Below are 26,113 nucleotides of genomic sequence, written 5' to 3' on the forward strand. Positions count from 1 at the left end.
TGGAGTCAGTCTATTCAGAAGGATTTAGGACAGGAACACAGCAAGGCAGTGTCAGGTACCCCACTTGGATGGGAGTTTTTGCTGCAATTCATGTCACCGCAGTACAGGCACAAGGGGCAAAGAAGCTACTCTGGTTTAAAAGCTTTGTATCTCACAGGAGCATTATCTCTTGAAATAACTCTATAGGTACAGCATCCAAGGTGCCAGCAAGGGCATGCTCAGCCACAGGAATCAGTACACTTAGGGAAGCTCAAAGTATGGCTTCCCCATCAGGTCTTTATAATTCTCCCAGTCCAGGGGTCATTTTTAGCATAAGTGAAGTTGCCTCCTAACACTGTTGACATTCCAACTTTCATCAATTGCCAGGGAAATAATTAGGAAATTAACAGCAGCTCATATTCTCATGCTGAAGGGGAAGGGTTGGTTAATCCTTTGCCCACACCTTCTATGATTACAATTTTGGATGGCCGATTCTTCGACGGTGGCTCTAGACCTCCCTAAGCTCCGACATACTTTTCCTTCCCCCACCCACTATTGCTAGTCCGTGGGTGTCCCAACACCCCTTACTGGCTCCGTTAAATCTCTAAATAGTTCCTTCATTTAATTATCTTCAAAATTCAAGCTGAGTATTTTTTATGTTTCTTACAAAGAACTATAACTGGAGTACTATGTTTGCTTATACGTATGTATGCATGTATGTATGTATGTGTGTGTGTGTGTGTATGTGTGTGTACTTGCAGAGAAAAAGACTAGAAGAAAATGTAACTTTATACTAAAAATCATGATTATTTTATCTTTTTTTCTTAGATGTTTTTGTATTTCCTGAGTTCCTTACAATAAGCATATATTCATTTCATAAGCAGAAAAAGTCATTTTTTATTTTTAAGAAAACAAATAAGGCTATTTTTGTTTTTCTCTAACAGTGTGACTCTCTGTATCCAAAAGGTATCGGCCTGAAGGTTAGGTTTTAGCCCCAGTTATACTGGTATGACCAGCTGTGTGCTTTTGAGCAACTTACTTTCTCTTTCTGGGTATCAATTTCTTCTGATAAAGTTTCTTCAAATTCATTTAGCTTATATGTCTGTAATCCTCCATAGTTAGACCTAAGAACATGTAACATATTTCCTCAGTCATGTTCTCTGTAGCGTAACCACATAGTTCCTATATTTCAAAGACAGCGTGTGCTGCAAGCAGAGGCTAAGAGGAAGAAACAAAAGGCAGCCACCAATTCGGGCAAGAACTGCCCAGGGGTATATTAAAGAAGCTCTGTGATGCCAGGGGAGGTGCTATTGACACATCAGCGTGCCAACTAGTACTGTCTGTTTTCATGATCATCAGGAAATACGTTGACTTCCTATGGTAGAAATATTTGAGCAGACTCTGACCATCCATATCTGTTCTGTGTTTCTGAGTCATATAGGAATGCTTTTATTCAGCAACGTTCAGTTTGGTAAAAGCTCTCGTGATATGCACAGAATATCTAAGAAGCCACAAGAAGAGAACTATCCCTGAGGTCAATAGATACTTGATGATTTGACTAATTGATTGCCAAGGGATTCTAAGTTCATCCTTAGAAAAATATCTATGGTGTTGACTGAGCCAACGGGGGTCTTTGAAGCTCAGTAAACTTATTACCAAAAGCCAAATACAGAGGAAATGACTCACATCTTCACATCTCCATAAGTTATCTGACATGCAAATAAGGCATGAGTTATGGGCCAGAAAAACACAAACCTTCCTAAATAAAGCCAGCTTCCCAGTGTTTTTAAACTAATGCTATGCTTTGCCACAGGCTACCGCAATTTCCTGTCATCAGATGGATCATTTGCCTGGCAGTGCAAAAAGTAGGGGGAAAATCTTTCAGCCAGATTGTTTTTATCATCTTGGAATATTGCCACAAAATGAAAGAAACGTTCACTACACAGGAGGCTTAACAACAACAACAAATATATATATATGTATATAAACTTCAAAGTAATCTATAAAACATAGGTGGCAAGAATCCCCCAGATTTAATTGGGAATGTTTGACAGGTTAACATTAGAGGCAAGAACCTCTGAAGTAACTTGCTGATTCATCAGTCCAAATTTCCATGCTCTTAAGAGTGGCACACTTCTATAATTTTTGAAAATGAACAGATGGTCAATAAGATTTCTGTGCTTGTGACTAGCATACATAAAAAATTCCCAGATTCCTGCCCTCAACCAGTGCATTAAGTAATTTGAAGTCCACTGGACTACATGGCCATTGTTGGAACTCTGAAAATCCCTGGATTCAACAATAAAACACCTTTCAGGATTACATGTCAAATGATGGTTTATGCTTCCTTAGTTTTAGCTACTGTTGAAACAGGAAGAGGCAAAAAACAGTTAGTTGTTGCTATCAGCAATAGTATGCTCTTGGCAAGAAGAGATAAACACAACTATAACTTTCCTCAATCAAATGTTTGTTGATATTTTGTTGGTCTTACCAAATTGTGTACAACTGAGTCAATATTTTAAGAACAAGAAAATAAATCAAATTAAGCAGGATCTTTATATTCAATTAATCTACTTGGTTTAAAAACAAAGAAATACCTCTTGTCAATGAGATCCATTTCTGAAGACCCTCTTCCAACCAGGGAAAAAAATCTTACCATGAACTGGAATTCTAGATTTAGGGGACTGATTGCATGAAAGATAAATAAATTACACTTCTTTACACAAGCCAAACTGAATAAATCTATTATTGAATCCAGTTGCTGAGGATTTAAGAAACTGAATGCTTACATAATTCCTATATCTTAGATATTTCTAGAGAAAACTAGAATCTAATACAGCTACAAATAAGAAATGCAGTAGAAAATTATGGAACCTCACTCAATTTTATGGTGGGATTTACAATAGCGGGAAGAACTAACTGATTTGTTGGAGAGTTAGGAGATGAATACAGAAAGGCATGCACAGTTAAACCACAGATCTTAAAAAAGCTCCTTCAATTAGTTCTCTTTTGCTATGATGAAATGAAAATAAAAAGCAGATGTAAAAACTGCAGCCACATGATATCATTCACATCACAGCAAGAGCAGTAATATGCCAGTCGTCCTCCTGAATGTGACCACATGCTTTGTTCTACACTAAGGAAATCAGATACGTAAAAGCCAAATGCTGCTTTTAAAATATTGCCATAAAGTTAAGAGCCAGGCCAGGGCATCTAGATGAGAACATTGTAATCAGCAAGCTCATAAGAAAAAGGTTTCCTCTCTGCCCCTTTCACAACAACAAACACTTTCTTAATCTGTGAGTCACACTCCTGGCATCTCTCAAATTATTATGACTCAGGTACTTTGTCATCCTAGGTTTAGGTGCCTACCAACTTGGCACCTTATAGCTACGTAGTCAGGTTAATCAGAAAGTCTGCATGTTTCAACTTGTTTGGGAAACCATTTTTTAAAACAAAATTTTTAAACTTTCCAAAGGAATCTTTTAAATATCATGCCTTCATCAAAAAACCTTTTCTTTCTCAGTTCCCGTATTATGCTTTTTGTTTCATTATATGATCACTCCACAATCTGTTCTGTGTTTACATCCAATCCTCCAGTAACAAATCTGCTTTAAGGTCAGAGATGAAGCCACATACTAATCTGAATGCGTACCATCAACCACCACAGCATCTCCTATGAAATAAGCCGGCATTCAAAGATGTGTTGATGGCCTATGCAGGGGCTGGACAAGCAACAATAAATGCGTGCAGTAGGCCTCTGGGCCTGCAATACAATACGGAGCGGTGGGTGCTGGAACAACTAGAGAGTTGTGCTCCATATAAAGCAGCAGTTGCTGCAGCGCTCAGTCCTGTAGTGGGCGGAGCGAGGATTCAGGCCTACTGTTGCCAGGTTTTCTAAGAGAAACTAAAAAGTTGTATTTTTATATGAGGTCACCCAATTTTTAAATGTTGGCTGGGAAAAAAGATTGCAAACCCTATGTGGGCTGAAGGAAACCCATCTGTGAGCCAGATTTGCCCTACAGGCGACCAGTTCTCAACCCCCTACTGTATAATGGCAGCCTTCTCCTGGGCCTCTGACCCCTTCTCCCTCATTCATAAGTTCCCCTTACTCTTCCTCTCTCTCACAGAAACAGACTTTCTTAATATTCCTTCTAGATGTGCTTTCTCTCTCCCCTCTGAACCACCACAGTACTTTGCTTATAGCTTCTATTGTGCTAACCTAGGTTGTCTTATACCTCAGTGATCTGTATAATCTGTGCTTCCCATAAGGAAATAAATTCCTTAAGTTGCTTATTATGACTAAAATAATATCATTGGTTGAATTCTGTGTCAGACACTGCTAAGCACTTCACATACATTTTTTTCTTTTAATATATCTTTATTGATTTCAGAAAGAGGAAGGGAGAGGGAGAGGTAGAAACATCAATGAGTCATTCATTGATCGGCTGCCTCCTGCACGCCCCTTGCTGGGGACTGAGCCCAAAACCCAGGCATGTGCCCTGACCTGGAATTGAACCTCTAGCTCCTGGATCATGGTCGATGCTCAACCACTGAGCCACTTTACATATATTAACTCATCTACCCTTTTAAAAAATAGTAGTATTATTACTATTTTATAGATGAGATAACTGGAATTAGAAGTGTTTCTAATTAATTCCCAAGTCCTCAGAACTAGTAAGTGAAAGAGCCAGAAACTGAAGTGAGGCTTTTAACTCCACAGTTCTATATTTGCCTGACTTATCTTTAAGTGCCCTATAATTCCTTGCACACAGCAAGTATTTGATTAATATTTGTTGAATCAATTGCTGAAAACAGAAGTTTATATTTCACTTAAAAGACATTCTTTCTTAAGAAGCATGGAGCAAAATTACTAATCAGTTAATGGTTTGCAGAAGGGTTGAAAAATAAAAATATCGTGAACATTCACTATGAATATTTGTGGTTCAGCAACAGATTGGAGCCCATTCATCAACTGAATAGATACTCCGGGTTTATCCAAGATATTTTCAGAGTATTTATTCAAAAAGAATTCCAATCCAAAAATAATATCCGTAAAATAATGTGCCAAGTTAGCAGCTCTGGCTTGAAAATTCAATGTGCAATGCTGGTTTTAGTTAGAAATGAGGAAATGCCAAGAGGAAATTGAACAAAAGCTCAAAAAACACTCTTTATTTTGCATGCAAGAAGCATTCATCATTTCTTTTCAACAACTAGGATGTTATATTTGTTTCTCCATCCAACAGGAGTCCCAAAATGCAGTTTTCTCTTTTCCCTCTAATTAATGTTTCACATAAAAATATATAATCTCAGTATGGAACAACTAAGTAATATATTGGTTTCCCTTTTATTATTTTTAAATATTTTATCAGAACCATAAATGTGAATTCTGAAAATGTGATTTAGATGATGATGACAGAGTCTGACCATAGTCATGCTTTATGTAAAGTCCTAATGGCTAAACAAATCTCTAAATTCTCAGTTTCTCTTTCAAGAATAACATCTGACGCCATGAAAAGGACATTTTCTATCCTTAGGACCATTATTCAGCTTTGAGATTTCAGCTACCCCTGAACTCTAAAAACAGTAACAAATTTTTAAAAAATCAGCTGTAACACAAAAAGAACAAAGAATATCCCTGAACAATTTTATTCCCTTCTCTTTCTCTTGGCCTCCTCCTTTGGAGAAATGGCACCCAGTAACATAAATAAACTAGCAACGCAATTAGTGTCAATGTCCAGGGGTGCATTTGGGTGGGGACAGGGATTCCAATTCTCTGTTTTCCAAGAACTCTGATCGCAATCCAGAAATCGGTGGTTTCCACCGCCACCACTATTGCTGTGTAAAGGGCTCAGAAGCAGCATGTCTGGCCTTACACACATAACCTAAGGAAGCTGAGCTGGCTCCATGAAGGTTTGCCAGTGACCAAACTTTTTTGGAACATTTTAACACTGCTCTTTCCCCTGAGGTAGTTTCAACTTGCCCAAAGCCAAATCCCTAACCTTCAATTGATAGCTTGGAGAAAAGGTTCACCATAAAGCAGAATTATTACCTACAGGCTACTGATACTTAAATCTTTTTAAAAAACAAGAAAATCACATGCATCTAAGATCGTACACAAAATGATTTGGTGAGGTGTCCACAAAACTGGTAGAGGGTCAGTAAAAATAACAAGAGACCAGCCATTTTCTCTTCAGGTGAAACTACTACCCAACCCCGAACTAGATGCCATGAAGTGCTGGAATACAGCGGGAAGAAAAAGAATTTTACTTTTCCAAAGTTGCTGCTCTTCTGTTTTTCTACATCTTCTATGAGCTTTGTAAAAGAATATTTTAGGGAGCTCTAGAGAGAGGAAACACTCATTTCAAAACCCTCATAGGAGAGCAGTCATCAACCTGGCGAGCTTCGCTGCTTGGTGTTAAAAGAATGTGTCCGAGTAAGGGACAGGTGGCTGCCGGCGCTCAGACCCACAGCTAGAGGAACGTACAGAAACACGGCTCTCAGAGGACTGAGTGCTAGAGCGATTTTCTTCCCTCTCCTCTCTCGTGATCATGATCAAGAATTAGCTTAGCCCGGCCGGGCGTGGCTCAGCGGTTGAGCATCAACTTAGGATCGAGGAGATCAAGGTTCGATTCCTGGTCAGGGCACATGCCGGGGCTGCGGGCTCGATCCCCAATGACTCTCTCATCATTGATGTTTCTGTTTGTCTGTCTCGCCCTCTCCTTTCCTCTCTCTGAAATCAATAAAGTTTTTTTTTAAAAGATATATTTAAAAAAATAAAGATTTATTTTTTAAAAATTAGCTTAAATCATAAAGAAATAATAATATTAAAATAAAATTTCCTCAGTGACTCTATCCCAGCAAATTATCAACTGAAATAAAACTGAATAGCGAGAAGTCACCAAAGGAAAATACACACAGTTGTAGAAATTACTGTCGCTGCGGTTGTAGTCATGGAATGAAAAGCAATTGCGAAGAAATCTCTTTAGCTAACAAGCAGACTGCCAAATGTGAACTCGCTGAGGCACACATAAACCTGAACCGTCCATGCACTCGAGTTTAATGTACCTGATAAGTCTGATGTTCAAGACTTGGAGAAAAGCTGGACATTGTTGGGGAGGCTGCAGAGAGTTCTTGGAGTTTTGTGTCAATTTCGGCAAGCTGCTGATGCTGAGTGACTGCAAGTGTGTAGCCTTCCCCTGGAACCAGCCAGCCAGACTGATCGCCCTGGGAGGAAACAATAGTCACCAAATCATTCCCATGCCACATTTTTTCCAAAATATAACTTTCAGACTGTTGACTTCGATCCTCAGGAGTTCACAAAAAAAACAAATTTCAAACAGAAAACAAAAACAAAATAAAACAAAAGCACAGAATGAGCATTGGCACAGTGAAAGAAAAAAATTAAATAGTTTATGGTTTCATTATCTGCCAACTCTTTGCAAAGTATCTTCATAAATTGCACTTTGAGGGTTTTTGCCCTGTGGAATAAATCTCAGCCTCACAGTCTGGTTCTCATTGCATTCTCATGTCTCCACTTTGAAAAAGTGGTTGTGATATGTTGAACAGGGAGGAATCATTTTTACCCTAAAATGGCATGGTATTTTCAAAATTTGTCCTTGAAAAGTAACATAGGATCTATAAACTCAGTTGTTTGGATTTTATGAGCTTAATTGGTCATCTAACTCATTTAACTAACATTATAGTTTCGTAAATAGGTTAAGACCCATTCATAATATTCACTCCGAAATCTCATACTGAGGGCCTACTCTGTGTGGCCTTACACTGGTGATTCAATATGAATCTCACAGGTTTCTGCCCTCAAGGAGTTCTCAGTCTCTTGGCAGCAAAGATTTTAACAAGCTGGTAAGCCCAGGGCTCCATGAGAACGGAGGGGTGGGGTTAACGACCCTCTGTTAGTTGGACAGGAAGGGACAAAGTGGGTGGAGAAGGATTCCTGGCAGGAATAATCAAGCTTAACCACATCTTAATAAAAGAAACAACATGCACTTTAAAACTGGCGCGGGCGAAGGCAAGACTAGAGGCAGAAAACTCAGTCAGGAAGCAGAGGCCATAATCTAGAACTGAAGTGATGAGCACCTGAGCTAAGGAGTGTCCTGGGAGTGCAGAACATGAGGGCGGTTCCAGAGAAACGCAGGAAACACAATTTATAGAATCTGGAGATAATCTGATGGAAGAGTAAAGGGGGGAGGAAGGGTCAAGAATGAAAACTAAATTCCTGGTTTTATCAACTAGTGGGGTGGGGGTCATATTGACCAAACTAGGGAATACAGACGCAGTAGGTTTGAGAAGGAAAATTATTCTGTTTGGGACCTACTGACATCTGCACCAGGTATCCCTAACACAGGTTATGTTAGGTAGTTAAATATATGTCTGAAGTTCAAGAGAGAGAGACCTGGGCTGGAAATGAGCATTTTAGACTCACCCATATGTCTATAGTGGCTTGAGGCCCCGGACCGTGGGAATGGGTGAGGTCACACAGGGAAGCGTGTAGTATGGGGACGGAAGAATCATGAAGAACACTTTTAGAATAAAGGAGTAGGTGGAGGGCAAGGAAGCTTAGAATTTCAAACACTTTGGTTTTGTGACTTTTATACCAGGAATCAATCCCTAGGTGGTAACAAGAAGAAATACGTGTGAAAAACTATACAGAAGGACTTATATGTGTGTCCCTGGCCCCGGCATCCAATCTGCCTTCCTGCTCAGTGAAACCAAACACTGCATGAGTCTTGGTAGGAGACAGGTCCCCAGCAGACACTCCCTCTCCCTACCCACTGGCACCAAGAAGACAAGCAAATGGCCTGGATTCAGCCAATCACAAGCGAACACCATGGACCTTGACTTCTGAGGGAAAAAGAGAGATGCAGAGATGCAGGGAAAGCAGGAGGTGGTTAAAGGTGACAGCAGGGCAGTGAGTCCAGTGTTGGCAGCCATGAAGGTTGCAGCAGTGATGCCCAGCGGGAGTACCCAGCGCCTACGGTGCAGCTCCTAAGCAGCCTGCTTCTGAGGAGTCTCTGTGGCCTTGTTTCTGGCCACTTTGATATCGGCATGGTTTACAAACCTGGTTCTCCAAACTTCCCATTAAGTCTGTGAAGTACCCAAGTCTCCCAATAAATTCATTTTCTGTTTTTGTTTTTTTAACTAAAAGACTTGAAAATTTTATTTTCACATTTCACAATACAAATGAAAATTGCTTCTTTTTTTTTGTCCCACTACTCCCCTCCAAAACTATTCTCTCTTAGAAAGAGGGAGTGAGTTTTCCTTGTGCTGTTAGAAAACACCCAGAGTCACAGCACCATGAGCTCCTAGAGAAGTAAAACAATAATATAAAACTGACAGGAAGAGGCTCCCCTCTCTCCTTATCTGTCTGGTCAAGTCATTCCTGGCCAAGTGGGCACCATCATGGGACGGGCGGGAGGTCTCATCATCGGGGACCCAGGCATCATGGGCAGGTGCCCTCCCATAGGCGGCCTCATTCCAGGAGCAGGTCTCACTGGCATCATCCCAGGAGGAGGAGGGCTCATCCTTGGCATCATGGGAGGGCCCCCCATATGGGGTGCTGGCATCATACCAGGGCGAGATGGACCTGGAAGACTGGGGGGAGGTGGGATCATTGCCCCTGCAGGCGGAGGAGCAGAGAATGGAGTAGGAGGTATCTGTCCTTGCTGAAAGGCTGCCATTGTTTTGTCAATCAGGCCCTGAGTGTGCTCCTCCTTGCTTTTCTGATAGTAGTCTTTCACATTGTCTTTGTGTTTCCTACCATTGCAGTGTGTCTTTCTCACAGATGGAGAGTCATGGGTGAGGTATGTATTGTAGTAGTCGCAATAAAACTTAGGCATGTTGCTCTGTAGGCCATTGATCACTCCCCAGTTTCTGTTTTTTTAACCAAAGTCCACCTCTGTTTCTTGCAACCCAGAACACTGACTAATATATTTTTTTGCCAAATTATTTATAATAAAGAATATAGGCAAAAAGCCTAAGTGTCTAAAAGTAATCAAAGAGTGAGTAGATTGTAGCATTATCCATACAAGGATATGACATAGTAATAAATACTTTAAATACACTTGTAATTTGGCATATGAAAGTCACACATAGTTATTTTTAAAATAATATCACCTAGTTACTCACAAATAAGAAACTCTGGTTAATTTTTCCTAAATAAAAGTGATATAAATGACTTAAATGAGAAATAATAAAGAATCACACAAAATGTAAAATTATGAAACCACAATGACTAAATATTGGTTAATAAATTTTAAATTCTTGTCTGAATGGAATTCTTTTTTAATGACACTGGAGGTAAAAGAACATGTCAGGTTAAATTCAATAGAAATTTAAATGCATCATTCACTATGCAGTTACAGAAGGAAGTTATATGTAACGTGTAGTAGATGTTATCATGTTTTTCTGTCTGTCTAGCACCTTCTAGACACCCTTGCTGTGTAGGGGAAATCTGTAGCTTTTAGGAGCTTGCCTCCCTAAGACAGAGCCCAGAAAATGCTTTTCACCACCCTCCCTTACAGCCAGGGCCCAGGTAGTCACCAAGGGTCCACAACCAGACTCACCCACTCGGTACTGATTTAGATGTCATTCAAGATCTGATCTCTCTATCTATGAGTCTGTCTCTACTGTATTTTGCTTGTTAGTTCATTTTGTTCATTACAAATAATTTCTCTTGAATTATTATGGTTTATTGTTTTTTTGAAAATTCCCCTTAAGAAATGATGGTGTGTAGATAATTCTTACTGTTACTTTAGCTTTCGTTTATAAGATAAACAAATCACCCCATGGATCCTAAAGCTAAAATATCTCGGGATTATGTGGGCATTCATCAATCTGTCTTACCCACTCCAGGCCCCTGCTTCACAGAACACACTGGATGCTAGGAGGGGTGGCTGTCCTCTGGGTTGTCAGGGGAACTCCCTGGGCAATCTCGCCAGCCCCAAATGTAGCAACACCTTACTCCATTCCTAGGCACAGCCCCTGCTGAGCCTTCACCATTTTGGAAAAGATTATTTAGAGCTTAGAGTCTGTGTTGTTCTGTAGATTTGCTTTTGGTTTGGAGCAGAGATTGTGTTTGCCCACGTGAAATTTTTTTAATTGAAATTAGTTGTCATCATTTAAAAAAGGAATGTTTCCCATTTTAAAAAATCTGATTTTCTAGCTTCTTTTGACAAATTGGAGGACCCAGGCAGCCCTGGCTGGAATTTCTACACAGCAGCGGCCAGTTGAAGCTGAGTGCGGGCTCCCAGGGACTGGCAAGCCCTCCCCCATGGGCCACAGGCACTGCTTGCACATGCACTGCGTTAGTACCTAGAACAAAATTACCCTCTGAACCCACATGTCTTCAGCTGGGTTCCCTAGATTCAGAACCTGTGACAGGGACTCTTGTTCAAGTGACTTATGGTGAGGGTGGGAGGGGGCGCAGAGCTAGAGAAGCAGGCTAGGCCTAGGCCAAGGCCAAGGAAACACCACCAAGCAAGGATGTGGTCTCAGCTGAAGATCAGCTGACCCCTGGGGAAGCTCTGGAAGACAAACAGCACCACACATCTAATCTCACCTTGAGTGGGAGGGCCGGGTTAGGGAGGGGTGCTTTTCTCCCATTTAGCCCAGGACAATCCCCCAGGGAAGGGGGCAGCTATGCACCCTTGGAGCAGAGCAGGGGGTGGGTGCACAGACAGGTGCCAGGTAAAAGGAATCTGAGCAGGGTGTCCAGCAGCATCCACTACATCATGTCTCCATTAAACGTAGGGGAATAAAAACTAGATAATAGGGCTAAGAGCATTGGGGAACACAGAAGAAGATATTTCTTTGTAGAAGTAAAGAATATTGCTCTAAGTTTAGTATGCAAACAAGTGTAAATGCTGAGCCACTGCACCCCCCTTCTGACCTGCCAGGGTGGTATAAATACTGGCATTTGCACCCTGGATTACGTGCTGTTCTTAGACTGTCTGCCTGTGCTCCCGCCAGACTCGTCAGGGAACTGAATGCTGGGCAGGCACAGGACAGGGTCCCTTAGGATTACGGGAGACTACACGGAAATATCACGGAGCCAGTTCAGGAGTTATAAGAAATGCCCACAGGAAAGGGATACAGGGAAACTACTATATGTCAGCAGCACTAAGCCCATGACATGTCAGGCAGCGGTTTTACTGGGATAGCCAGTGTGCAGTGACTCTTGTAATGACACAAAATAATCCTTTGGAAGTCAATAATGAATTGACTAAGAATAAATTTGAAAAGTTCAACAAAAAGAAATGTGTGAAACAGGATTTTCTAAAGTGAGAGAACATTATTTCATAATTTAAAAAACTATTGTGAATTTATACAAATAGGTCAATAACATGATAAAAATAAATATTAAGAAGTGTAGAGTGGCCCTGGCTGGGTAGCTCAGTTGGTTAGAGTGTCATCCTGATATACCAAGGTTGCAGGTTCGATCTCTGGTCAGGGCACATACAAGAAACAACCAATGAATGCATTAATAAGTGGAATAACAAAGCAATGTTTCTCTCTCTCTGTCTCTCTAAAATCAATAAATAAATTTTAAAACACACACACACACAAAAAGAAGCGTAGAGGTCACTGACTATCAGAGTTTACATACCTCGGAACTGGACAACCCAGAATCTCTGTCATCTAAGTCCTTCAAAAGTTCCATCAGCCTCTTCTTCTCTCTGTCAACCAGAACCTCTAGTTTTCCTGAATTCTTGGCCAACTACAGAATGTATTAATAAAAAATATTAAAAACTCAAAGCAATTCATAGTTCAGGAAAATAAAAATGAAACGTGAGGTTACTACAGTACAGATATACAAAGGTAAAATTGGTAAGATTAGCCATTTTTCATTTGCTAGGTAATTTTATTTTATGTCAAGTTTTTGGTACAGGTCATTCTCCAAGCAAAGACATTTACACTATAAACAGGCCCTCCTGTTAACCATTTTAACAAACATTTTATTTAAAAAATAATATAGCCCGGCCGGGCGTGGCTCAGTGGTTAAGCATTGACCTAGGATCCAGGCGATCAGGGTTCGATTCCCGGTCAGGGCACATGCCCGGGTTGTGGGCTGCAGCCGATCAATGACTCTCTCATCATTGATGTTTCTATCTCTCTCTCTCCCTCTCCCTTCCTCTCTCTGAAATCAATAAAGATATATTTTAAAAATAAAAATAAATAAATAATAATAATAATATAAAACATAAGCCATTTTCAAGCCTCTCTTTATATTATATCAATGCAAAGAATCTTCTTGCTATTTCCTATGTGACATATATCCACTAAGTGAAACTGCTTTTAAATGTCAAGAAAATCCTATCAGGAGTTTAAGTAAAGATTCAGTTACTGTTGTTAAAAGGGAAATCTATGGTGGAGCTGCTGTGTCAGCAAGAACTTAGATACGGGAAAAACACTATTGTTCTTGGAAAATTAAACAATAAATCAACATACAACGGGCCAGCACAAATTCACAGGTCAAGTTGGAAAAGGTTTCCTTCAGGTCACAGGAACGTGGAGCGAAGAAAACCTGAGAGTTCCAGAGTCCAGTCTGGCAGGGGCAGGGTGACCCATGAGCACTGGGTCAGACAGCTGCATGGAAATGACATAACCACTGTGGGGAAAAGATCAGGCTTCCACTGTGAAAAATCACTTAACTCTCTGCTCTCGTTACTACTTCACACTCACCAATGCAGTTTTCTAGTGACCTAACTGCCTCCGTGGTTTGTCATGAGCCTTCTGTCCACTACACGTACATTTCTTGCTGTAAATTAATGAATTAGCATTCTAGCCTATTACAAGAGCCTCTGTGCCCTTGGTTAGTCTGAGTCTGCTTTGAGAACAAACCAAGTCAGGCTGCAGACCTGTAAGACCAAGGTCAGGCCTTAGAAGCAGGGAGCTAATCAAAGCAAGTGACAAGGGACGGGCTGTCAGGAGGCTCAGCTGGGTGGGGCCAGGTAGGGATGGGAGGAGCAACCAGTGGGCCTCTCCAGCTGTGCTGGGAGCATTTTCCATTCAAATTTCTAATTGTACCAGCTATAAAATCAGTCTCATTACTTTAAAAAAACCAATGTTACTAATATGCAATTTAAAATCTGGGAAACATGTTCCAAAGCTCTCATCTAAATAAGTGTTTTTCAAATTGCAGGAACAAAATTCATCTCTGAGCAATGAAATAAGTGTATTGAGTTGCAGTAGCATTTTTAAAGGGGGTAGGATAGAATAAGATAAAATTGAATAGAAAATAGTGAAGTACTGGTTCATAAAACTTTTCTTTCAGTCATATACGCTGTTTAAATTACATATACATGGATCACGGTCAAAAAATATTTAAGGACACTAAACATAACTATTATCACAAGTCATTTAGTTCACATTCTGGCTTCTAAATTTCTAAATACATACCTCAATATTTCGCTTAATAAAATCCTGGCTGTGTTTACCCCTGAGCTCAATCTTTTCTGTATTTGAGAAAGGTCTCTTTTCTGCTTTGATCAGTGACTCATTTCTTTCCACATCACAGGTAAAATCTAATATTTTAAAAGTTCAAAATTTTTTCATAATTATAATTGTCCATTATGCTAAAATTTTACCTTAATCATATATAAAATATATAAGAAGTAAAACACATATAAAAGAACTATTAAACCCCAGATTAAAAATCCTAATATAGAGAGTTTTATTCTTAAAAAGATAAATGTGCTCCATAACTTGCAAGTTCTTATAAAACTTCTGTCATTCATTATCATGTGGCAAACTGCTTGCTGTTGATTCCTTTGGAATCATGGGGAATATGAAAAGAACTGCAAGTAATACATGTGAAGGAGAAATCTCTGATGTTATGGGAATTTTTAAATATATTTTACTTTAGTCTTTATATGAAATAGAACTTTCCTTAAAGATTAGATTCTTTATTAATTTTGCCATCACCCTCTCTGAACAATAAACTTTTTGTTCAAACCTGTCTTTTAAGCAAGGTCTGCATAAGTGTCCTGGATGGTCTACAGCCCATCTGCACAAACCCCTAGAGCCCATCCTAGTTTGTCAGTTTTCTCAACCTTTGAATGGAGGCTTAAGTCAACCTCTGAGTTGTTCAGACCCTGAGTGCTCAAAACAAGGGCAATAAAAATACCTGTGTTGCCCAGCCGGGCGTGGTTCAGCGGTTGAGCATCAACCTAGGATCCAGGAGATCAGGGTTTGATCCCCGGTCAGGGCACATGCCCGGGTTGGGGGCTCCATCAATGACTCTCTCATCATTGATGTTTCTGTCTCTCTCTCTCCCTCTCCTTTCCTCTCTCTGAAATCAATAAAGATATATTAAAAAAAAAAATACCTGTGCACTCTTATTCCCTTTATTAAATATCTTGTTTTCACTAAAGTCATGTTTAAAGCATTTAAAACATCACGTGAACCCCTCACTAATCTTTAAAACTTTGCATAAAGGAGAGTCTTCTTAAATGACAAACAGAGTCCACCCTACAAAACAGGATAAACTGCCACATTAAAGTCCAAAAGGGAAAAACTCCAGACAAGGTTTATTTAAAAGCTATCCTTGTTTTATAAGAGAGTTTACCTCAATAAAAAGGATTAGGGTATTTGTAGCTAATTAACCAAGATTCAATACAAATTTAATAATTAAACAATAAATTTTGATAACAATAGCTGAAAAGAACCAGGAAAAGAGTAAGGTCTCTGGATTTAAATTCTTTTCAAGCAGAAATAAATTCGAGTAAAAAAAAAAGTTGTAGTCAAATTTAAGTTACGAGTTTCTAGACAAATAAATCTGTGCTTTTTTATTTTCTAATCAATAGCATAGTTTTTTTAAATCAACTACCAATAGTTAAAGTAGGAGTTACTTTTTTGGTGAGTGGCTCCCTTAGATATAAAATGTATAATTTTTTCTATAATCCAAGTTGTAAATAGTCTTTTAATTTGAAGTATGAGGTTTATTCTTTCAGTTGAAGTTTCATATACTCTTAAACAATATATTAAAATAACTCAAATTAAACACATCCATGTCTATAAGAGCTTCTTTAAAATATACTTTTAATAAACTGTAGGAGGAAACACTGGATTGTCTGGTCTGAAGTGTCTCACTAGAAATATCCTCCTCTCCTCCCCATCTGGTGGTGATCCATGGTAGAAGCTGCCATGTTCCTACAGAGACCCAGCCCATGCTGGGTTGGAGGAGTTGGTTTAACCAGAGGTGGGCACCTAATCCAAGATGGATCAGTTGATCTCTAAGATTTTGGAATAGAGTCACTCTCAATGACTACCCACAAAATATGCTCTTGGGAATCGAAGAGGCTACCACCAGGATTCTTTCCATAAATATTCTTTTTTGCTTAAGCTAGGTTTTCATTACTTTCAGCCAGCTTTCCTTTAACTCTTTTTATATAAAAGTTCAAACACCCCAAAGTAGAAAGAATGGTATATTGAATTCCCAACAACTAACTGCAACAACGATTAACAAAGACCAATCTTGTTTCATCTAGAACCTCACCTACTTCCACCCACCTCCTGATTAAATCACATCAAATCATTTCATCTGTAAAGATTTCTGTACACAGCTAGTATTTTTTTGTGACAATATGCAAAAAATCATACAAATTCAAACATACCTTGATTGACACACTGTATATGGTTTTCATAGTCTTCTGGAGGGACCTGAGTATGAAACACTGAGATACAGGTGTCTTCATGCTCATAGTGAGAAGGATCTATTGATTTTTAAAAATCACTTGTTTAATACACACAAATAAATAAGGAATTGTGTACATGAACAGTTTAAAGAAAAATATAAGATCTAACATTCTCTACAATAGTCCTCAATCCCCTCTACACGCACATTTTTTAAGATAATGCCACTTCCAGGTGGAAACGATAATCACTTTTGTACACATGAGCCACTGAAACAAACAATAGAAATCAAGGTAGTCAAACAGCATTTCCCTAAAACTTCTGTGCACAGAAAATGTACAAGGGCGTGCTAAAATATCACAGTAACTCCCAGAGATAATGCAGCCAAACTCCAACATTCATAATACAGAGGTCACCCACACTGAGTAACTTTGTGTTTTTATTTCTTATTTTAGATCACCAAGGTGAAGGCCTCAAATATATGGTCAGTCATTAAGGTAGAAGAGTGTGTGCCCAGCTGGCGTGGCTCAGCAGTTGAGCATCAACCTATGATCCAGGAGACTGGGGTTCGACTCCCAGGCAGGGCACACGCCCGGGTTGCATTTTGGGCTCAATCCCCAGCAGGGGGGTGCAGGTGGCAGCCAATCAATGACTCTCTCATCACTGATGTTTCTATCACTCTCTCCCTCCCCCTTCTTCACTCTGAAATCAATAAAAACATATTTTAAAAATAAAAATAAAAAGATAGAAGAGTGTGTTTGAAAGAAAAAACCTAAGAGACTCTTAGCTTTATCCTTTTGTGATGTTTTTTATATAACAGCTTTACTGAGATATTCATATACCATATAATTCACTCATTTAAAATATGAAATTCAGTGGGTTTTAATATATTCAAAGACTGTGTGATTTAGTCTCTTGGGCTAATACCTGTAAAGAAATTAGGACATTGTGTTTTTCAGCTCTTTTTGTTTTAATGTAATTTATGTTCTCCTCTTACCTAATTTAGACACTATATTTGCAAGAAACTGCTAACATAAGTCAGTAGCCCCTTTTTTAAGTCTCTCTCTCTATGCCTTAACATGATAGAATCTGCCAGGTTGTGGCACAGAAATGTTTTTGCTTCATAAAACACAAATCTTGAGGATATTATAGGATCCACCACTTACTTCTGAAGCAAACCTCTGGCTCAAGCGCCCCTGAGATGACGCAGGCAAAAGGAGCAGGCAGAAGGCACATTCACCCCAACACACAAACAGCACCAAATTCCACACGTACAATTTTGGATAATAAAAACAAATTCACCAGTTTGAATTCCCTAATTTGCAATCATGATAATATTGTATCACTGGGATTGCATTACAACTTTAATCCTTGTACAATCTTTGATGAGTTATTCTAGCAAATCGGTGGTATAGGCCTTGGGGGGAAAGGGGTAAGCCATTCAAAAGACAAAAAAGTTTCAAATTATTTTCAAACTTTAATTTTTTTGGATATACCTCTTAATTAGTTCATTTTTCTATTACAGTTTGCATTCAACACTATTTTGTATTAGCTTCAGCACAGCAGATAGATATTCATATAGGTGACAAAATAATCCCTCCAATAATTCAAGTGTCAACCTGGCCCCATACGTAGTTATTACAATATTGTCAACTATATTCCCTATGCTGTACCTTACAGCCCCAGGCCTATTCTGTAACCACCAATTAGCACTTCTTGATCTCATCACCTATTTCACCCCACCCCCCAATATCCCTCCCCTTTCACCTCCATCAGTTTGTTTTCTGTATCTATAAGTCTGTTTCAATTTTGTCAAACTTTAATTTTTGGCAACCACTATTATTAAGAGTCTTAAATATTCATTAAAGCATGCTCAGCAAGTCAGCAATTTGGCAACATTATATTATAGGCTTAAGTTACTTCCTATACTTAAAGTGTCAATATATTTATTCTTGATCCCATAATTACTTTTTAATAGCAGTTTTGCTCAATTATACAATAAAGCACCTATAAAAACACAAAAATATAAAACCTTGCAACACTAAACACTTTAAACCTTGGGGCTTCTTGTAGGCTGAAATTATTATTCTTGTGCCTGTGACTCTTAACCCACAGTCTCGGTGATATCCCTGCCTCCGACGGAAGGTGGTAGGGCAGCCAACAAGGCTCAGAGCTCAGCTTTGGATTTAAAAGTCAACAGTTTTGAAAGTCAAGCATTCAGTGCAGGAGTTTAACTCCTTGAGAAGACAAAAAAAGCATTTTCTGAATTCCAAAAGTCCCCCTTTAGAAAGTTCTTCCAGTCAGAGGAAGAAAGAAAGAAGAAAGAAGAAAGGGAAGAGGGAAGAGGGAAGAGGGAAGAGGGAAGAGGGAAGAGGGAAGAGGAGGGAAGAGGGAAGAGGGAAGAGGAGGGAAGAGGGAAGAGGGAAGAGGGAAGAGGGAAGAGGGAAGAGGGAAGAGGGAAGAGGGAAGAGGGAAGAGGGAAGAGGGAAGAGGGAAGAGGGAAGAGGGAAGAGGGAAGAGGGAAGGGAAGGGAAGGGAAGGGAAGGGAAGGGAAGGGAAGGGAAGGGAAGGGAAGGGAAGGGAAGGGAAGGGAAGGGAAGGGAAGGGAAGGGAAGGGGGGATCTTAATTAATGTAGAAGATTGATGGATTTAGAAAATAATCTGGAAACCATCATAATAATAACCAATTCAGGTAAAAAGCACCGATGCATGATAAAACCAGCGGGTGGAGGTTTGAAGAACAGCAGGATAATAGTCTCGGAGTTCTCCTCACATGACAACCCACGCAGCACAAAAGGAAAAACAGTAACTTTACAGTGGAGAAGTCTGCAGTGATCGAAGTGAATGTCACCAGTAATGGGACAGTCAGCACCACACCGTGTGCTTCCTGATACGACCCTTTGAGAAGGACACAGTATCCAGTCTATGGGATTCCTGTGGAAACGTGCATAACCCGAACCGAACAGGGTGGCGACAAACACAGCCCGGCCTGAGGAGCAGCCTGCGACACAGGGGCCTGCAGGCCTCAAAAGCGTCAGCGCCAGGAAACACGAAGGATACCTAGAGAGGGTGACAGCTAAATGCAATACATGACCTTTTCTATGAAGGATATTAGTGGGACAACTGGCAAAATATGAATAAAACCTATAGATAGGATAAGAGTATTATATCAATGTTAATTTCCTGATGTGTGTGTGTGTGTGTGTGTGTGTGTGTGTGTGTGTGTACAGAGAGAGAAAGGATGTGGTAAAATGTTAACACTTAGAGAAAGAATCGGGGTTAAGGGTATTTGAGAATTTTTTGTACTTGTTTGGAGACTTTAGGTCTCAAATTACATCAAAATAAAAAGTTAATAGGAAAATTTTTTACATTCCTCTCCTCACTACAAACATTTATCTGGAAAAAAGAATCTTTTCAGAGATCAAGAGCCAGAGCTTGAAGGACCGTGCACCATTTTTAACAAGTCTTAAAAGAGAAAGACTGAGGATATAATTTGTTTGCTGCCACCCAGGGAAGAAATGAAAGCCCACCCCAGGCAACAGGGAAGGACCTAAAAGAGGGGACAAATTTAGAGTAGACGAAAGTGACAAGTGACACAAGTGTGAGGCTGCTTGCTGCCTGGCACACAGCCCCGCAGAGGTGAAACCCTGGAGCTGGACAGGGATTCCCAAAGACAATGCGGAAACCCCGAGCAGCGTGGGCGCTGCCTCACTGCACACCTGGAGCTCCGGGAGCAGACTCCCCACACAGTGCTCAACCTGCCCTCGGCAGCTGCAAAGCAGCAACAGCAGTGTGCCATGTTTAAAGGAAGACAGGGCCTGAAATAGTCACTCTCTCATTTACACAACACACACACACACCCCACAATTCCCCATGGCTGGCCTGTGGCATGGGGGAGATTCAGAACTTCTCAGTGGACCCTGTGAACTAGAAGAAGCCCTCCCCCACCACCACCATTATGCCAACCAAAATGCACGCGTCCAAATGACCCTACCACTGAGAACCACTCTATTAGACTATAAAGAAAATTTAAATGAATTCAAAATATCAAAACAATGACCACAATATTATAAATTTCTACATTAGCTTTTAAACTATAGGGTTTATAAAAAATTCTGAGAACAAAGAAAAGCACCATCATTTCCTAATTAACTCTTAGATCAATGAGGAAATAAGGGTGCAGTAACAACTTATAAAGAATAAGGGCAACATACCAAAGAATAAAGTATAGAGATAAAGCTATATTCAGGAACAAATTCACAGCAGTGATGCTTTTATTATTTTGGGCTGAGCTGTACCCTCCCAAAGTTGATGTGTCGTAGCCCTAACCCCAGTGTGGCTGTACTTCAAGACGGGGCCTTTAAGGAAGGCATTAGGGGGGACCTAATCTGATAGAACCGGTATAGTTATCATAAGAAGAGGAAAACACACCAGAGATACCTTCACCCCTCCCCCACCCCTTCTGCAAAAAAAAAAAAAGGCAATATAAAGACACAGTGAGAAAGTGGCTATCTGCAAGCCAAGAAGGAAGACATCACCAAAACACAAACTTTCCAGCACCTTAACCTTGGTCGTCTAGCCTCCAGACTGTGAGAAAATAAATTTCTGTAAGCAACCCAGGTTGCAGTATTTTTTTATGGCAGCCCTAGCAGACTAAGATACATATTTGGAGAGAAAATATAACGAGCTTACCTAAGTTAATGGAAAAAGCTAGATAAACCAATTTAAAAACAAGTTCAAGAAAAGAAATAATAGAGCCACATTTAGCAAAGAAATTCAAAACTAGTTCTTAAAGGTACAAAAAAAAATCTGCAAGTATAATTTTAAAAAGAGAAAACACTCATTGTAATCAAGATAGCATGGTGCTGGTGAAAGTACAGATAGACAGGTCACTGAAATAGAATAGAGGGTTCAGAAATAGACCCTCAAAATTGTAGTCAACCAATGTTTAACAACAGAGCAAAGAAAACCTCTTCAACAAATGGTGCTGGAGCAATTGGATGTCCATAGGCAAAAAAAAGAATCTAGACACAGACTTTCCACTTCTCACAAAAATCAGCTCAAACTGGATTATAAACTTAAATGTAAAATGCAAAGCTATGAAACATCTAAAATAAAATATAGGAGAAAAATCTATGTGACCTTGGGTGTGGTAATGAGTTTTTATATCCAATACCAAAAGCATGATCCATGAAATTAAAAATTGATAAGTTGAACTTTATTAAAAATTTAAAACTTCTACTCTGCAAAGACACAGAGAACCAAACTACAAGCCACAGGCTGGGACAAAATATTTACAAAACACATATCTGATAAAACACTTGTATCCAAAATACACAAAGACCTCTTAAAACTCAACAATAAGAAAAAGAAATCAAATTTTAAAAATAGGCAAAAGATAGGAACAGACAACTCACTAAAGAAAATATACGGATGACAAATAAGCATCTGAAAAAATATTTGACATCATATCATTAGGGAAATACAAATTAAAACAAAATGAGATACCACTATATACCCAATTAAAATGACTAAAATCCCAAAAAACTGACAATACCAATCGCTGGAAAGAATGCAGAACAACAGGAATTCTAATTCTTCGCTGGCAGGAATGGAAAATAATATAGCCAACTTTGAACACAGGTGGTTTCTTACAAAGTTAAACAGTCTTATCACATGATGCAGCAATCCCGTTCCTAGATATTTAACCTAAATAAACTGAAAATTTGTGCCTACACAAAAACCTGCACACAAATGTTTAAAGAGCTTTTACTTATAATCACAAGAACTTGGCAGCAATCAAGGTCTCTTTCAACAGGTGAAGAGATAAACCATGGCATAGAATGAAATGTCATCCTGCAGCAAAAAGAACACTAGTGATCAAGCCACAAAAACACATGGATGAATTTTAAGTGTATATTGCTAAGTGAAAAAAAAACTGTCTGTAAAGGCCGCATACCGCATGATTCCAATTACATAATATTTGGAAAAGGCAAAACTAAAGACAGTAAAAAGACCAGTGTTGGCTATGGGCTTTGGGAAGAAGGGGGGTTAGGTAGAAATTCACACGGGGGGTCTTTAGGGTGGCAAAGCTGTTCTGTATGATACTGTAATGGTGGTTATATGACACCACATTTTCAAAAACCTGTAACCTCACAGCACTAAGAGTGAACCTTAACGTGTGCAAATTTTCAAAAAATTATTTAGGATGTCATAGAATCCCAGATGGAATACAGAATGTTCAAAACAACCTAACTGTATTACAGACACAGGAAACAATTTCACTGAGCGGAGGAAAACCATGCTCGCCTTGAGTAACTTCGGAAAGAGTGGAGAAAGACTAAAGGCAGCAGAAGCTGCGCTTGAGCATTGCGCTCCAGTTGATTAAGTTGGGCGCTATGAGGTACAGGTCAACAACTCTGATATCACTACGCATGTGCGGTGGAATTGAACAATTAAGTAAATAGATGGCCAGTGGTGAGAGCCAGATTTCTCACTGTTGGAGTGAAGGTTACAAAAGAGCACGGGGAAAGGCTAGAACAATCCATGTGGTAATAAAGCCGGAGACATCGGTATAAACTCATTTTTATCTTAATATAGATACAGATGATTACACATAGAAATATTTATAGATATGTGTATAACAGGTTAATATACACATAAATGTTTCCTTTCTCAGAGGGCCCAGAATCGACAACTCCCCAGCAGCACCAAGCACACCTAACATCCAAATCTTGGCTTCTAGGAGTCTCTAATCAGACAAGCCAGGGTTCCTTGGGGAAAGTGGCCAAATCCAGGACTCAGGTAGGATATAGAGCAGATGAGTCTGGGCATCTTGTAATGCCAGAAAGTAAGAAAGTGCTCAGAGATCACAACAAAACAAAGCTCACCGTGATGGAGCTATGTCAAAGGGACACAAGGGTCACTGAAAGAGCTCCCCAATGGCCAAAGCTGGAAAAAATTGAGCAACAAAATAAATAAAGTGCTATCGGATCTTAATACAAAGTATACAACAAATATCCGCGAGTCTATGCTGATATAAATAAATAAGCAGGGAGAACAGACAAGTCTCCCCTGCAGAATAAATTAAAATAATGTATGTAAATATTCTGCCTTCAAGGAGGTGAAGCTCAACTCCCTACTCCTTAAGTATGGTCTGCGCGTAGTTGCTGCCTTCCGAAGAGGATACTATGGAAAGGGGGTAAGAACAGAGGAACTTCACACGGAGAATTCTGACAAACATATCCTCAGCCAGCTGATCAAAGTTAAGGTCGACTCTGTTATGTCGATAGGATGATGTGATGTCACGGAAAGGCACTTTCACTCTGGTCTCCCAAGAACACACGACCCTAGTCACATCGTGAGAAAACCATGACTTCAATCCCAATTGCTGAAAATTCTACAAAATACCTGACGGGCGCTCCTCAAAGCTGCCACGGTCATCAAAAACAAGGAAAGTCTGAGAAAGTGCTACAGGGAGCCTGAGGCGACATGGGGACTAAAGGAAATGTGGCATCCTGGGTGGGGTCCTGGAACAGAAAAAGGGCGTTAGGTAAAAGCTAAATGTCTGAATAAAGTATAGACTTTAGTTAATAATGTGTCCATACTGGTTCATTATTTGTGACTAACGTACCATACTAAAGTTAATAATAGGGAAAATTAGTTGCAGGTATATGGAAAATCTCTGTACTATCTTCAAAATTTTTCTGTAAATCTAAAATTATGCTAAAAAGGTTAACTTAAAAACCATCTAGATTAAGTAGAAGGAAAACATTAACAAAGTTAGAAATAAGAAATGGGACATATAAACAATAAAAAAAATTATTAGTTAAAAATACTATGGTATAAGAAATTTTATGTTAGTAAAAATTAAAACCTCAGTGAAATAGATACTTTAAAACCCCAGTGACATGGTTCTATTGCCAAAATTGACTCCAGAAGACTAGTAAACTGAAATACAATAGTAAATATGAAAGAATCTGAAAAAAGTCAGAGAATTGTCTCCAAAGAATTATTTGAACCAGATGGTTTTTCCAGTGAAATCTTTCAGATTTTTAGGGAACAGATAATCCCATGTCATATAAACTATTTTAAAGCAGAGAAAATGAACAGCCATGCCCCGTTCATTTTATAAGTTAACATAGCCTAACAAATCATACACACATATGTTCGCCCCAATCCCACCCCACCCCCAACACCACAATATACATGCAGGTGGGGGACACCATCGCTCTCTCGCTCCCTCGCTCTCTCTCTCTCTCTCTCTCTCTCTCTCACACACACACACACACACACACACAGCTTATGTCACTTATAAATGTGGTTGAGCAACCCCCCTGCATCCTGGTCAGGACACCTGCTTGGGTTGCAGGCTCGATCCCCAGTAGGGAGCATGCAGGAGGCAGCCAAACAATGTTTCTATCTCTTTTTCCCTCTCCCTTCCTCTCTCTCTAAAAATTAAATATATATATATATTTTTTAAGTATCTTGTAAAATCAATGACCTTTTAAAAAAAGAGTTTTGATTTTTACAACATTCTCTAGAAAAACTTAAAAGTGATCTCTCAAAAATGGGGTGGGATAGACTTTTTAAAGGTTACCAAAATCTCTAGCAAGTATAATATTGTCTACTTCAAAATCTCAGTAAACTTGAGGCTATTAACTCTGGGCTATAAAATCAAAATGTGGTAAAAATCAGTTTATCGTGGCTTTCATCTTTCTCTTGGAGTGAAGGCCTCACTTGTGTTCAGAACCTATAAATAAAGCTAAATAACAACTCAACAACAATTATCTCTTTTTTTTTTTTTCTATTGGTTATTTGTGATGTGAGAAGGGGACTGGGATGTATTTTGTGCTCTAAGGGGCTGGAAAACAGGTTGGAAGTTGCCATTCTGACACCAGTCGGAAGTCTGTCAAGTTACTCCTAAATAAAAGGTTAAGGAAATGACTGGGAGAAAGAAAGAATAATACTCATCCTAAGAATTTACCCTGTTTTTAAAGGGAAAAAATAAGAATAAAAGTAGAAAGTAGGTTTCGGTATGTTTGTACAGTGTGCCTAAAGTTCAAGTCCAAATACATCTGGCTCTAACATCTTCAAGAGATTTTTAAATAAAGTAGTACGTATTTTAACTAGATGCTGCCATCTATTGGACAATTTGTAAGGGCTTTGTGCTTTCCTGGTAACAAAGAAAGCACGTTCATGGAGGAAAAAAGGGGAAAAGATTTCTGTTTTCATAATAAGCCTTATAGGGACATTTTACTTTAAAACTTATGGCTGTATATATGCTTGACCAAAATAATTTTTTATTAATTTTTGATATTTTATATGTTTAATTAAAAAAGGTAACCGAAGTTCAGTGAAAAACATGGGAAAGAAACTAATCTCTGAATGAAACAGACATAAGAAGTTTCACATCACTTTATAATATGCTGCTATGTTCTAACAGTAGGGATACAAGACTTTAAAAAAGCTGTGCTAT

At 39.2% G+C, this 26,113-nt stretch overlaps 1 protein-coding gene and 1 pseudogene across 3 annotated transcripts in view; both read right to left on the reverse strand.

The window, feature by feature from the left end:
- The window catches only part of FSIP1 (fibrous sheath interacting protein 1), a 147,806-nt gene that overhangs the window by 108,259 nt on the left and 13,434 nt on the right, over positions 1-26,113 (reverse strand). For both annotated transcript variants that reach the window (XM_081144042.1, XM_081144043.1), the window contains exons 6-9: positions 16,617-16,715; positions 14,401-14,525; positions 12,608-12,718; positions 7,048-7,206 (exon numbers count right to left, since the gene is read on the reverse strand). In XM_081144042.1, the coding sequence (XP_081000168.1) occupies positions 7,048-7,206; positions 12,608-12,718; positions 14,401-14,525; positions 16,617-16,715 (494 nt within the window). The remainder of the gene's footprint in view (positions 1-7,047; positions 7,207-12,607; positions 12,719-14,400; positions 14,526-16,616; positions 16,716-26,113) is intronic.
- Positions 9,372-9,839, reverse strand: LOC308560256 (U1 small nuclear ribonucleoprotein C pseudogene; annotated as a pseudogene). The gene has a single exon. The product of its transcript is annotated as a U1 small nuclear ribonucleoprotein C pseudogene (transcript).

The sequence above is a fragment of the Miniopterus schreibersii genome, assembly GCF_964146895.1.
Source record: "Miniopterus schreibersii genome assembly, chromosome: 1".
NCBI classification, from domain to species: Eukaryota; Metazoa; Chordata; class Mammalia; order Chiroptera; family Miniopteridae; genus Miniopterus; species Miniopterus schreibersii.